We start from the raw sequence: 11,220 nt of genomic DNA, 5'->3' as shown, positions 1-11,220 counted from the left end.
TTTTTAATTTTAATCTTAATTTTTTTGACAATTCATATTAATCATAAAATACTATTTTAATCATAAATTTGATAATAGGGATATTTTGGTAAAAAAACCCTTATCTTGGTGCTTATCATATGTATTAACAAACATATGGAAAGAAAAAATACAATTATCAATGGATTATAAAAAATTTAATAAACAGTCTGATAGAAATCTTGGAATGCTTCTCGGCCTTATTTTGATCATTCCATATCTTGATCCGGAAAGTATCCCAATCTTATTTTGATACCACCTTATCTTGTTCATTTTAACAAACACCCCCTAAAATAATAAAAAGATGAGAAAGAAAAAAATGGACAGATAAGAAAATTTATAAGAGTAAAATAGTTATTTTATTTTATTTTTAATAGCGTGAAAGGTCTATATGTAATTTCTCAAATTAAAGATATGTTTCTGTAATTATGTTAAAATTTGAACGGTAGTTTGTGTAATTTATGCTTTGATAAGTAAGTTGTTAAAAAGTTGAAGTTTTTAATTATAAGAATAATAAAATTTTGATTTTTTTACCTGTTTCATCGGACTTGAACTTAATTAACTTAAAAGTTAAAACTACATATAGTAACCTAATTATTTGAACTTGACTGGTTAAACTAGTTCAAAATTGTAGAAAATAAGTCAACCAATTGAATTTTGACTGGATTAATTAAAGCTCATTGATATCTATTTAAAAAAAAAAATTAATAATAAAATATAAAGACAAAGTATATATTCTATCTAATAAAATATTTTTTTTGTAAGTGGAAAAAATGATAACACTTTTAATTCTTATATATGAAAACAATTATATACATTTATTAAAAATTTAGACGAGGGCGTGACTAGCTATATCTATATCTCTTTCTATATATAAATTATTATGGCTTTATTTCATTTGGGAGATAATTACTCATCAAATGAATTGGAATGGAATGGAAATATATATATTTTTTATGAGAAAGTGGATAATACAATATAATAAAAGGTAGTAAATAAATATTTCTCCTTGTTTTGGAAAAGTAATGAAAAATAAAAGTGGAAATGACATTTAAATTTAAAAAAAATTAATATTATAGAAAGATATAATTTATAGGATAAAAGATAATGGTTTAGATAATAATTAATCATACTCTCATTTTCATTTCAAATTAAGAAGAACTTTCTTTCTTTCATTTTCATTCCATCCTCCTCTCCAAAACATATTATAAAGTAAAAAGTTAATTCAATGCTACTTTGTAAGGGAAACTCAAATAAATTAGGATCACATGTTTTATTATTATAGGTGCGCTTAATTAGCCTTCATTCTTTTTGTGACCTCATTAATAGTGTTATTAGTCACTCCATCTTAAACCCTTATATATAATAATCAAGCATAAAATCAGTTCCCAGTGATGGCCAAAAAAAAATTAGAAATGAAAAGTTAATAGTTGTTGATTAAATGCAAATTTGAATTCTATAGTATCATGAAAAAAAATCCCAAGAATCTCAAACTGCAGCATTTCATAGCATACATGAAGTAACTATGCTATAATCATCTAAAACCATATTTCAATTTTGCTCTGAGTTATTATTGGGGCAACTGCCCACATCTTGTTGATCTCGCCAAGATGACTGCCACTGTTTGTCATACAGTGTGGCCTCATTGGCTAGCTTTTGCAGCCTCTCCAAATCGTCTTTCCTTCTGAAAAGGACTATGCCAATGACAGTGATGAAAAGGCCAGCTTTGCATATGGCATTCCCAGTTTGGCCAACCAGATCAAGCCCTGTGAGAATATCCACAAAATATGCCATGAAGAATCCCACCATTGCTGCTCGACCTGAACAGAATTAACAGCGCAGCTATAAGGTTCCGGGTTTGAAATATAGAAACGATCTTTTTGCAGAATAAAAAGGGTAAGGTGGTGACTATTGACTAAGACCTGGTTGGAATCTTCATTGGTGGTCATTCAGTTTTTTTTAACGGGGGATAAATTGGGTATGTTTCATTGATGCCAAAATGACAAAGGTCTTAGCTTATACTTTTGTAGGCATAAAATATGGGTTTTGAGTTCTAACCATTTAGTAGCTCAGCCTCAGGAAGGTGGGAGTGCATTATCCATGCCCACCATGGAATGATAGTACTCCTAAACAAGACTGGCTCTTGGTTGCTTGCCACTTCTGGATGGAGTTCAATAAACTTTCTCCTCCTTGCTTCTGCAAAACCAACAGAGGAAGCACCAAGCAGAATAGTTATGGATGGTTTCTTTCCAAGTCTCTGTTCAAATTGGAACAGGAATGGCATGAATCTTCTGTACATAGATTTTCAGAAGAAAGTTCACTCTATTATCTATATGAGAATCGTTACCAGTCAAGAATATAAGAAAACATCAAAGAGGACGCACAGCAAATGAAAATTATAATGGAAACAACGTGACAGGAAAAACCCATAAAAAAACTGTATTGGCTTGCCACTCGCCGTTGAAATGACCGCAGAATGTTGAGTTTCAAAACTGGAGTTCATATGAAAGGGAATGACCTCTCACCTGCAACTATGACACCATCCCAATCCATTTTGCCATTCTTAACAAACATGTTTAAATCCCAGGTTCCATTCTTCCAACGGTCATCCATGAATTTCGGAGTAGACTTTTCGGCACCCATACTCTGGCTTGCTTCATCCTTGTCTCCCTCTGGCTTGTCAACAGGTAGATCAGATTTTTCTTGTTGAGCAGTGTCTAAGCATTTTTGGCCTTCAGCATCCAGAGTGACAAACTGGGTTGATTGCTTCATCACAAGAGAGGGTGTAGGTCTGGTCAGGGATTGTTGTTTCTTGGTTACATGATAAGAGCTGCAAGCTCTTGGCATTGAGGCAGTAATGGCAATAGAAGCCATGGATGATCTGCTATGGCCTTATCTTTACCTTCGGTGGTTTCTTTTTAGGCTCTGGTTTGAAGATGCGGGGGGCATCGAAAGTAGGAAGCCCAATTAAATAAGCTTATCCATGCCTGTCAGAAAGGTCATGGGCTTATTTTATGTGTCTATTTCCTTTTTGATATCTTAAATTTCCAGGACACAAAATTTTGACAATTATAGATTGAAGCTTTGCTGCTTTGGATTGACTGGAATTGTTTGGGCCATAATCATGTTAACAGGTTTGAATCCCTTCTTGGCCCCACACATAAAGGCTTTAAACCTAGATTAGATGAATATTAGAGAACACATTCGGCATGCCCAATCTAGCATGCCCTTGAAATTTTTTCTTAATCATAGGAAGCGGAAATCTGAACAATTGCATCTTATATACATACATTTCACTTTTTCTTATGCCCTTCACCAATTGGAAGGATAAATTTGAAGGGCTTAGCTCCACATCAAGAAAAGCAAAGCATGGTATAGCTAAAGGTAGCAGAAAGATCAGAGTAGCATAGCAGCTGAACAGGGAAAATACATTGCATAGGGTGGTGTTATGGAGAAGTAGAAAATTCGGGGCCTCATCTCAAAAGCAGCTTCAGCCGTAACTAGCCATGAGGGGGTTTTAACAGATGTGCATTCCACAACTTTGTCTTGCTGAGAAAGAAATATCCTTATCAAGCTACCCAGTTGTAACAAAGTTTGATCTCTTTTCAAATGTGTTAACTGCCAGGTATCCATTACAAAGCCAGAAGAAAAAGTTCTTTTGGTAAGGAAAAAACCGCAGGAAAAGGTTGAGCAATACCGACCCAATTAACCTGCAAAAGGAATTATGCCATCAATAATCATATAGTAGTAATTGATATTACATTAGATCTACCAACAAGGTATGGATATGGGGCCAGTTTAAGTAGTTGAGACTGACATGAATACACCTCAAACAAACAGGGAATCAATTTTTTTTTTTGGCTAGAATAGCACATACACCATGTCCAAATTAGTAAATTTTATATGAGAACATGCTATTGTTGGCCCATGCATTAGAATGTATATGATAGGCCCACTCTTAGGAATTCCAAGCAAGAATCAGCAATAGAAAAGTCTATCAGCTAAGACAGCAATATGGTATTCACTTGTCAGGCACAGTGTATGTAAGCAGATGGGTCCTATCCAAAGGAGCAGAAAGAGGAACAGCCTCACAACATAAAGAAAATGGAATTTACATACACGGGTTCAAGGCAGTGAATGGTCATCTAAGGATGCGACAGGACATAAAGGGGGGTTTACTGAGGGTATGACAATGGCTTGTGTCTTGAAATAGTTTTATGTACAGAAGAAAATCAGTTTCAAGACTTGCATTATTTGCTTCCCTAAGCCAAAAGTAAAAAAAAATTCACAGATGATACAGGCTAAGCCTATATGCTTAATTGGTGGTTTCTGTGATGGTGGTTGTCTCCCTTTACATGTCTTTTATGTGTGAAGGTAGGTCAACATAGAGGGCAACCTCAAAATCCAAGTCGAATCTAGCATCGGCCAATTGCCCTCTATCAGGGATTACTAGAAAGACTATATCCATATACTCTTAAGATAGATGTCATTAAAGAAGCAAAGGCACTTGAATCCACAAGATAAAATACAAAAAAAAAAATGAAAAACAAAAATATTATTAATTCCTCAATCTATCCATATAAAGATTACATTTATTAATATATCATTACAAGGTTAAATTTTACAAAAGAGAAAATAGCAGAAAATAAAAAGAATCACTAGAAATAGAAAATTTGAATCAAGACCAAGTCTAGATTTTAGAAATCAAAATACAATAACAATCACAAGCCTTCATAGTTAATCCCACTGGCAGATTGGCTACATAAAAATTCTGACTTTCCAATCATCTCTATATATGGCTATATATTCTGTACAGCCACTTTACCCTATACCATGTCAAAATTATACCCTAAACATTGGACTCTGCCCAAAATTCATCACTTATTGCCTCTTTAACTGTAAATGTTGTTTGTTCAGTCATTCCAGGTGGACCCACCACATTGCATTCCATTTCGAGCACATCTGCAAATTAACCATTTTAGACCAATCACAACTTCAACACTGATTAACCTTGTTCCAATCTAACTACTCCCAAAACTCATCATTCTAATATCTAGTTCTAGAATTGCCCACGGTAAGTTGCATCGACAGTTTACTCTCTCCATAAAGTAAAAGCCCAAACAAGTCAATAAGGTAGTTACTGCATTGACTCAGTGACCAGTTCTACTTGCAATTGCCCAAAGCAAGATTTCAACTTTGATTACTTTGAAGAGCTGTATGCGGGCAACAAAGATTTCAAATATGAATGGGCAAGTGTAGTACATGGATATCAGTTTCTCAATAAGTTCCCATTATTTGAATATTATAACTTCTACCATGCTTCTGAGAAAGAACATCATCTCACAGCTAAAAGGAAAGGGACCAGAAAGGCACATGCACATACAAGAGCATGAGAGGATTTGTGATGAGGAATATAGGTTACTAAATTTTAATGTCTGATATTAAGATTTATGTGTTATTTGATTTTTGGAAATTAGATTTTACATTTTATCTTTATTTATTTTGTTAAGATAATTGTAGTTGGTTTATTTATGCTTTATTTAAGATTCAATTTTAGCCTAAAAATAGGCTTATGATGTAATCAACAATTACCCCTTTCGATGATATTGGATACAATTGTGATTTCTCTCCTGAAATTTCTCTATTCTCTCTCCCGAGTTTTGCATCTCCACAACTTCTTTGTCTTAATTTCTTCTCTTTCTCTTCAATATGATACAAATTTTATACTGTACCACATCAATTTACCCATGGACTTTGTCCTAGGACTACCAAATACTAAACAAAGTATGGATTCTATTTTTTGTGTCATTTTACAAGTCCTCCAAGATGGCATGGCACAATTTGATTCCATGTTGGAAGACAACAAATATTATTCACATTGCAAATTTGTTCTTTTAGGGGCAGTCTGTTTGCATGATCTGTTGAAGACCATAGTTTGATCTGTTATTCTGTTTGCATGATCTGTTTACATGTTGGAAGACATCCTAAGGATTCACCTCACAGTTGACTTTTTGAAACCTAAAACCCTTTAAATGTTTTTTTTTTTTTTATTTTCAACATCACCAACACTTTTATCTACATTTGGGAAGTGTTTTGACTATTTTCGCTGAATTTTGTTCCATGAGAAACTAGATATTAGGTAGGTCTCTATTAGGTTAAAAATGATTTAGGTGGATTTCTGTAAGGTCAACAGTAAGTTTAATGGAAAATGACTATTACACCAAACCTCAGGTAAGTTTCTGTAATTATCACTTTTAATTGTTGTACAACTCAAATTATTTATCTGTCGGTAAATTATATTCATTACAGTGTCTTTAGGTAAATGCAACCAAAGATGGAGTAACCAATATTAGTGGTATCTTAAACAAGATTATACATTTAACAAGGGTCAAGTTTAGGTGTTACACCATTTCAACACTTGGAGAGGTTCCTACTGCATAAGAACAAGAATAAACACCACTCGTTCATAGGAAAATTAAGGTGTCACGCTAGAAATGATAAATACTAATTCATTGACTACAGCATGCTAGTATATAGAAACACATAATTGGAATCGCAGATTAGTGTTGGATAATCAATTACAAATTTGGTTCCTCAACAAGCCAAAGACATGAAGTCAATTTTTACCCCATATTGACCAATTTGGAGATTTTAAAAGTTCAACAGGGATTACTTACAAAGGCATGTCACAAGGATGTATTATCTAAAGGAGAACAAAAAAGGAAAAACAGTCAACAATTAATATAACAGAAGTTGAAAACTGATTGGTAATACAGCATAGAACGCCAAGAAATCTTCATTACTGTTAATCATCAACACTTCTAAAAATTTGAATGTAGATTTTTGTGTAGATCCAGAATAAAACAAGCACAATGCATCATCATTATCTATATATTTTCAAAGATTTTAATTGCACTGTCAAGAATCAACACTAGCCGTTGGCAGAACAGTACATATCAAGCTGAATTCATATTATCTGATCACAGAAACCCAAGTTATTCCTGTTGCCAAAATATTTCATAATTTTCATGATTATTACAAGAGGAACTATAAATTCAAGAAAAGAGAACATATAGATGCTATAAAACTTTCAGACACCAAAGTGTCAAATTTTTTTACATTTGTTGCCCCCAGAAACAAATATTGCAAGTTTGCTACCACTGTAGAAAGAAATTCAAAAAAATTCCACAATCAAAACAAGCTTAAAGTTAATAATTATGAACTTATTGGCTACTTTCGACTCAATTGGATAAAAGGGATATGAAACAAAACTCACCTCAGCCAATGCAGAGAAATCAATCAGCTCATACTTCTTTCCTGCAATTAACAAAATATTTATACACCAAAGGATTATATTCCATTGCTTATCTGTAATAACAGAAGTTTTAGCTTACAGAACAAAAGTCCATAGATAGAAATCACAGGCAGGATAAAGGCTAGATATATTGTTCTTGGTTTAGCTTTCAGGAATTTAAAGAATCAGAATAGGAATAACTTGTAGTCTGTAATAAGATTTGTCAACTGCAGAGAAAAGGAGGAGATAGCATACTTTCTCTTTCTTCGATCAATCCCACTGTTCCTGGGATCATTCTTTGTGAGAGAAGATCCAGATGGAATGGCATACTGCATAGGAGAAAGAGCCGGAGAAGGAGCAGGTGCAGGTGCAGGGACAGCAGACATTGGGATGGTTGTAGGTGGTGCAAGAGGTGGAGGTGGGGCAGAAGCTGGGGGTGCAGCAACAGGTTCAGGAAGGGACCTAGGTAAAATGTGCTTTAAGCGGTTGTTCCTGTAGTTCTTCCAAAAGTAGAATTGTTGCCTGTGTGCCAATTCCTAAAAGTTCCATCAAATGCAAAATTATATTAAATCACACCCAATATAGACATATTTAAATGATTATTACGCAAATAGAAAAAACCAGTTATATAAGGACCAACAAGAGACTCCAACTTCTTCAGTCCTTGCAAGTAGGGCTTCTACATTGGCATTATGCTACAAAAGCATCTTTATCAATGCAAAATATTTATCATTTTCACACGGATGGGTTCTTTATCATAAAAAATTGATAATAAAAAGATGCTGTGCAGAGAGTAAGTCACACAATCTGTTTTTCCAAAGGCAACACTGCATATAAAAAAAGTGTCTGTCTTTGGTGAAGCCCATACAAACCTGACCCCAAGAAAATATAACATCTAACACCAAAGTTGGCATACCTACTGCATGCCACAAAGAGAGAAAGATAGAGAGAGAGAGAGAGAGAGAGAGAGAGAGAGAACTCAATATATCACAAGGCACGGAACTATGAAGAAGTGACTGATCAACTGATTCTTCATCCATCTTATGGAGATAACACTAGCTAATCAGAAAAGACACATCTTCCTCAAATTATCAATTGTGAAAGTGGTCCCAAGTGAAGCAGTCAAAACAAAAAGGCTATGCTAAGAGAAGCATTTGACTTCACATATTCCAAGAGATACAATTACATTAAACAGAGCTCCCAAAAAAAAAAAAAAAAAACAAAAGAATCAACTGAGACAGTTCCTAATTACAACTTCAACAAAAACAGTTATTTTTCATTTATATGTTAAATGCTACTTATTTTATAATAACTATTAATTTAATGGCGTATTTTAAGTTAAATTAGTGATATTTTTTCATTATTTCATATATCATCATTATATATTGAATGGTATTACCATGTTGAATTAGTGGTACTTTTCCAATACTTCTACTTCTTTTAGTTATTATGTTCCTAATATTACAAATAAAATATTATTCTTTTGTTGAACCAACATCCTCAACTTTTTGAAATCATCATATCCTGCCTCCAAATCCGTACATATGTGCATACCAACAAATTAGGTAAACCAAAAATTGACCCTTTCAACAATAGAAATATATTTAACCAAAAAGGGTTTCAAACAACTTGTTAGAAAATAACATAAAACAACATTCCTTAAGTAGCAAATAAAATACCTCACTCAATCAAATCATGTTATTAAACCCTTGTGTCAAAAAAGCAACATGGGAAACCTGGCCAATATTAAATATTTGTTTCGAGTCAACATGAGAAACTTGGTCAATATAAACTTGTTCCTTTTTAACCCAGTATAAGTAATGTAGTATAAGAAGCTACCATGCTGTAACATAAATTAAAGTGCGCAAATAAATAAATAAACTCTTTTGTCCTTGAGATAAAGCATGTACAAATATTCACACTAGAAAAAGATGGTGAGGGAAAACAAAATCAAAATGTACCTTGTTGGCAGGATGTGCCATTGCATTCCTGAAGTTCGAGTTTTGAAGAAGCTCAAGAAAGAATAGGCAATGTGGATACCTGTGATCATTTTTTAGTTAAGTATACAAACTTGAACTAAAACAGTTGGTCAATTTCACTCAGTAGCAAGTGAAGGATCATTATTGTTCTGAGTCTTTGACCCAGTTCAATTGACACCAATATATATATATATATATATATATGAAATAGTCTGAGCTACTGAGTCAAACTCACATTATGAACTTTATGTACTCTGGTCGTTGCCAATATTGTAGGTACTTCAAGTAGCCAATGAAAGCTTCATCTTCGAAATAGCGATTTTGAGCCAAATCTGCAACAGAATTTAAGGGTGTCTCTTAATTCCAAACAAGAACTTGACCAAATATGGCAAATGATAGTCGATTTACATATATCAACGCATAAAATGTCACTGTGTGGAATTCATCCCCATATCAATCTCATCAATTAGTTATAGAAAAGGAGATGCCCCCATGCAAGTATGCCCCGCCACTGGTTATTTGCAAGGTCAATGATGAATTCCATATCATTACAACAAATTGGGCTCTTCCCTTTGTTAACTTAAAGCGGCCATGTTTAGCAGTGTGGAAGAATAAATTGGAGTTCCCTGCGTCTAATAAGCAGAACCAATTAATCCACACAAGTTAACCTTCATCAACATTTGGAATGTACAAGGACACAAATATAATTAAATATAACTTCCATGCTACTTGCCAGTCAAATCTTGCACTGGCTTTTGTTTTATCAACTGAATGCTAATATACAACTTACCATATGTGTGATCGGTGCTTACAAGAAAAAAACTGATATATATATAGTTATGGTCCACACAATTTAACCTTCATCAACATTTGCAATGGATATGGAAACATTTACAAGGACAGAAATATAATTTACAAGCTACCGGGCAGTTGAATCTTGGGTGGCTTTTATTTTACCAACTGAATGCTAATATGCACACTTACCAAATGCATGATCAGTCCATACAAGAAAAAACTTATATGTTGTTCATTGCCAATTGATAGGACCGTAATAAATGCCAAATAATGAGAATGTACAGTGTATGTAGGTAGGGTTAGCAAGACATTGCACGAATTCAAGTTCGAGCAAGAACCGCTGGCGTCCATCATCTGGATCCTTATAAACGTTCTTCGACCTGAACAGTACGTAATTAGTCACTATTAGAAGGGAAAAAAAGAAAAAGGAATAAATTCCCGAACAATTAATGATAATTAGCGAAGCAATCAAGCGAGTGAGTGATTCAATCCGTTTGAGGACAAAACCAGGGAGAGGAAACAACCGAAGAGCTCCAATTTTGTGCGGCCAAAGAGAGCTGAACAGAGAAGGATAATAGAAATGCTTACGAGGACGGAGAATCGGCCGAAGCATCGGTTTCTTCGTGATTAGAAGCCATTGGCGAAACCCTAACTGGACTCTTCTTCTATGAGTCTCCGTTTTGCTTCCCGACTTCACAAATCACACCTTAGACCGGACTCCGGTGGCAGGCTTAAAACCGCTGTTTTTTTCTTTATAATAAAAATACTTTAATATGTTTTTAATTGTGTCGGGTAAAAAGGGAAAATTATATTTTATAAAATTAAAATGTAAAAATTATTTTATAAGGTTCAATAAATGGGTATTATTTTTAAATATTTAAGTGATGATAAATATATTATATTTTAAATTATTAAATTAATTCATGAAATTATTTAAAATTAAAAATAAAATATAGTAAATATACTTATTTAAAAATAAAATACACTTATTATGTTTTTATAAGTTTTGTAAAGATTAATAATAAATTACATCATTATTAACTATACAAGTTTCGCTAGTAAAAATTATATTAACATCGTAACTTTTTATTTATTATTTCTTTAACGGTATATAATTCTAAATTGAAGATTTGT

At 33.4% G+C, this 11,220-nt stretch overlaps 2 protein-coding genes across 2 annotated transcripts; both read right to left on the bottom strand.

Moving 5' to 3' along the window:
- Positions 1–1,459: 1,459 nt before the first annotated feature.
- Positions 1,460–3,068, bottom strand: LOC127798071 (light-harvesting complex-like protein 3 isotype 1, chloroplastic). Its single transcript, XM_052331372.1, has 3 exons — positions 2,544–3,068; positions 2,077–2,214; positions 1,460–1,838 (listed from the first exon to the last, which is right to left on the bottom strand). The coding sequence occupies exons 1-3, from the start codon at positions 2,890–2,892 to the stop codon at positions 1,570–1,572; spliced, it is 756 nt and encodes a 251-aa protein (XP_052187332.1). The 5' UTR covers positions 2,893–3,068; the 3' UTR covers positions 1,460–1,569.
- Positions 3,069–3,649: 581 nt separating this feature from the next.
- LOC127798072 (mediator of RNA polymerase II transcription subunit 31) lies at positions 3,650–10,817 on the bottom strand. The gene is made up of 7 exons (XM_052331373.1): positions 10,675–10,817; positions 10,369–10,466; positions 9,527–9,623; positions 9,274–9,352; positions 7,568–7,848; positions 7,295–7,335; positions 3,650–3,728 (listed from the first exon to the last, which is right to left on the bottom strand). The coding sequence occupies exons 1-6, from the start codon at positions 10,722–10,724 to the stop codon at positions 7,323–7,325; spliced, it is 618 nt and encodes a 205-aa protein (XP_052187333.1). The 5' UTR covers positions 10,725–10,817; the 3' UTR covers positions 3,650–3,728; positions 7,295–7,322.
- Between the last annotated feature and the right edge of the window lie 403 nt (positions 10,818–11,220).

This window comes from Diospyros lotus, chromosome 3 (genome assembly GCF_014633365.1).
Source record: "Diospyros lotus cultivar Yz01 chromosome 3, ASM1463336v1, whole genome shotgun sequence".
NCBI lineage: Eukaryota > Viridiplantae > Streptophyta > Magnoliopsida > Ericales > Ebenaceae > Diospyros > Diospyros lotus.
This window is presented reverse-complemented; position numbering and strand designations above follow the sequence as displayed.

Bases quoted from the DNA above. Each gene is read 5' to 3' on its own strand.
- LOC127798071 (XM_052331372.1), bottom strand. From the start codon at position 2,892: ATGGCTTCTATTGCCATTACTGCCTCAATGCCAAGAGCTTGCAGCTCT. The intron at 2,215-2,543 runs GTGAGAGGTCAT...TTGGTTTTGCAG, and splicing joins GGATGGTGTCATAGTTGCAG to AAGCAAGGAGGAGAAAGTTT. The intron at 1,839-2,076 runs GTTAGAACTCAA...AATTCTGTTCAG, and splicing joins TGAGGCTGAGCTACTAAATG to GTCGAGCAGCAATGGTGGGA.
- LOC127798072 (XM_052331373.1), bottom strand. From the start codon at position 10,724: ATGGCTTCTAATCACGAAGAAACCGATGCTTCGGCCGATTCTCCGTCC. The intron at 10,467-10,674 runs GTAAGCATTTCT...CGTACTGTTCAG, and splicing joins TCGGCCGATTCTCCGTCCTC to GTCGAAGAACGTTTATAAGG. The intron at 9,353-9,526 runs GTGAGTTTGACT...AAATGATCACAG, and splicing joins GAGTACATAAAGTTCATAAT to GTATCCACATTGCCTATTCT.